General features: G+C 40.0%; 1 protein-coding gene across 1 annotated transcript; it reads left to right on the top strand.

Annotated features, from left to right (window-relative positions):
* Positions 1-586: 586 nt before the first annotated feature.
* LOC108321031 (polygalacturonase inhibitor 2) lies at positions 587-1,772 on the top strand. Its single transcript, XM_017552657.2, has one exon. It carries the CDS (start codon positions 615-617, stop codon positions 1,623-1,625), a length of 1,011 nt encoding a protein of 336 aa, XP_017408146.1. The 5' UTR covers positions 587-614; the 3' UTR covers positions 1,626-1,772.
* The last annotated feature ends 925 nt before the right edge of the window (positions 1,773-2,697 follow it).

Here is a 2,697-nt window from a genome sequence, read left to right as displayed (position 1 = left end):
ATAAATAAAATCAGAATTTTGAATTATCATAAAAGATCTCCAAAGATCAAAGTACCATAGCTGGCAAAGTTCTTCTTCAGGTAAGCCAACTTTTACTAATAATGTATATGTGTCAGTGACAGAATATAACTATGAAAGTGATAATTCTTTATGACTTCAATTCAGGTTTTGATAACAGTAATAATAGCTGGCAAATGTGACTTACCCCCCAAAAATGAGACTAATCATTCACGCCACCGATCAATTAACACGGGTCTGTCTAGATAATAGCTAGGATCAAATACTCTGATCTGCAGTAAATATTAACAAAAAATGAAACAAAATATTCATCATGACCATTGAAACATCTATATTACATCAAATTGTCCAGTGTATGGTGTAAAATCATGTACCAAGAAAAGCAGGGGGTGCTCAATAGCAAAACAACAACACTGATGAATAAACCAAAAGTGACTGACTAACAAAATAACTCACTGAAGAATAAACCAAAAGTGGTGCTCCGTAATATAACTTTTTCTTTTTCTCTGTATCTCTCTTCCCTCCATACTTCTATATATGACCCAACGCATCCACATTTCACAAATTAAACCACACCAATCGAAATCTCTGCGAACATGGCACGCTTAAGCATCACCGTACTCATCATGGTCCTATTCTGCAGAACTGCACTCTCGGAACTATGCAACCCACAAGACAAGCAAGCCCTTCTCCAGATCAAGAAAGAGCTTGGCAACCCAACCACCCTCTCCTCCTGGCTCCCAAACACCGACTGCTGCAACCCGCAATGGGAAGGTGTCTCATGCGACATCGACACCAAAACGTACAGGGTCAACAGTCTCGACCTTACCGACCTTAGCCTCCCCAAACCCTACCCTATCCCTTCCTCCGTCGCCAACCTCCCCTACCTCAGTTTTCTCTACATTAGCCGCATCAACAACCTCGTCGGTCCAATCTCCCCCTCCATCGCAAAGCTCACCAAACTCCGTTACCTCTACATCACCCACACCAACGTCTCTGGTCAGATACCCCATTTCTTGTCCCAGATGAAAACCCTTTTGACCATTGATTTCTCCTACAACGCCCTCTCCGGCACCCTCCCTCCCTCCCTCTCCTCTCTCCCCAACCTCCTCGGAATCTCCTTCGACGGCAACCACATCTCCGGCGCCATCCCGGACTCCTTCGGCTCCTTTCCGAAGCATTTCACGGTGCTGACACTCTCCCGCAACCGCCTCACCGGCAAGATTCCGGCGACGCTGGCGAAGCTGGACCTGGCGTTCGTGGACTTGTCTCAGAACATGCTGGAAGGAGATGCGTCGGTGTTGTTTGGGGCAAAGAAGGAAAGGCTGCAGAAGATAAACCTGGCGAAGAACTTGCTGGCTTTCGATTTGGGAAAAATAAGGCTGTCGAAGTCGAAGGACTTGGGGGGTTTGGATCTTAGGAACAACCGTATCTACGGGAATCTTCCGAAGGTTCTTACGTCGTTTAAGTATCTGAAGCGTTTGAATGTGAGCTACAATAATCTGTGTGGTGAGATTCCGCAAGGTGGTAAGTTGCAGAGATTTGATGAATCTTGCTATGCTCATAACAAGTGCTTGTGCGGTTCTCCACTTCCTTCTTGCACTTAATTACTGTCACATTCACAAAATAGGTATTATGTGTGTTTCTCCTTCATGCTACACGTGGTTTTAATGAGTAATTAATCCACGTTTAACCTGTGTTTTTAGTCTTAATAATGATACCTATTCTAATGTGATGCTATCTGTGTTTCGACATGATGTCATGCGTGGGGTTTTAGTCACTTCGACTATATTCAATGCTTGTATTTTTTTCTTTTAATATTTGTATTTTAAATTATATAGTCAATATTCTAATCTGCATTCTTAGAAAAAAATTAAATATAATTAAAACGTTTAAAATAGTATAATAATATTGAAAGTAATTGAAAAATATAAAAATGAGAATGCATAAAATTGTAATCCCGTGAAGCATAAAGACAAAAATGCAATGCCGTGCGGAAAAGGTGAAGAAAGCAACCAATAGGAAAAAGGCGGAAGGCAAATGAGTATGAGGGCTTGTTTTCCAAGGAAATGACGCACGATAACTTGGTTTTTAATTGTAATTTTCACTGTGTGATTATTTAATCCTATAGTAATACAGCAGTAGTCACATAAATAATAAAATAGAATAGTTATAAACTAGGATATAAAATATAAATTTTACGGTCAAATAAACAATCTTATTAAACTAAACAGCAACATCCTCGATTACAAAGAGAAAACGTCAAAACATACAAAATATAAACACAAACAAAAACGTAAGCTAGATATAAAAGAAAACATACAATTTAATAACATATTACATACACAAGATAATTCAAAAAAAGTAACTAAGTTAAATATCCTAACATGTTTTATTCAAGACTTGACTTGTCCGGACGTAAAATGATTGTCGAGCATGGTGGGTCATGCATTCGTGGTGGTCTATACTGCTTTGTAAAGTCATTGCCAATGAGTTTCACCCTACCACACTCACGAGGTTAGTCTGTACCACGCCTTGGAACATACTGGAAGCCTCCAAGAGTAAGACCTCCTGCTACTCCTCACGATATGGTTCAATCCTCTCTACTTGATAATGAAAGATCATTGGAGTTTCAGGATAACCCTCAAAGCTGAACTCCTGCATTCATTCTAAACAACC

Source organism: Vigna angularis, chromosome 1 (assembly GCF_016808095.1).
Source record: "Vigna angularis cultivar LongXiaoDou No.4 chromosome 1, ASM1680809v1, whole genome shotgun sequence".
Classification (NCBI taxonomy): domain Eukaryota; kingdom Viridiplantae; phylum Streptophyta; class Magnoliopsida; order Fabales; family Fabaceae; genus Vigna; species Vigna angularis.
The sequence above is the reverse complement of the archived record's forward strand: the minus strand, read 5'-3'. Positions and strand labels throughout refer to the sequence as shown.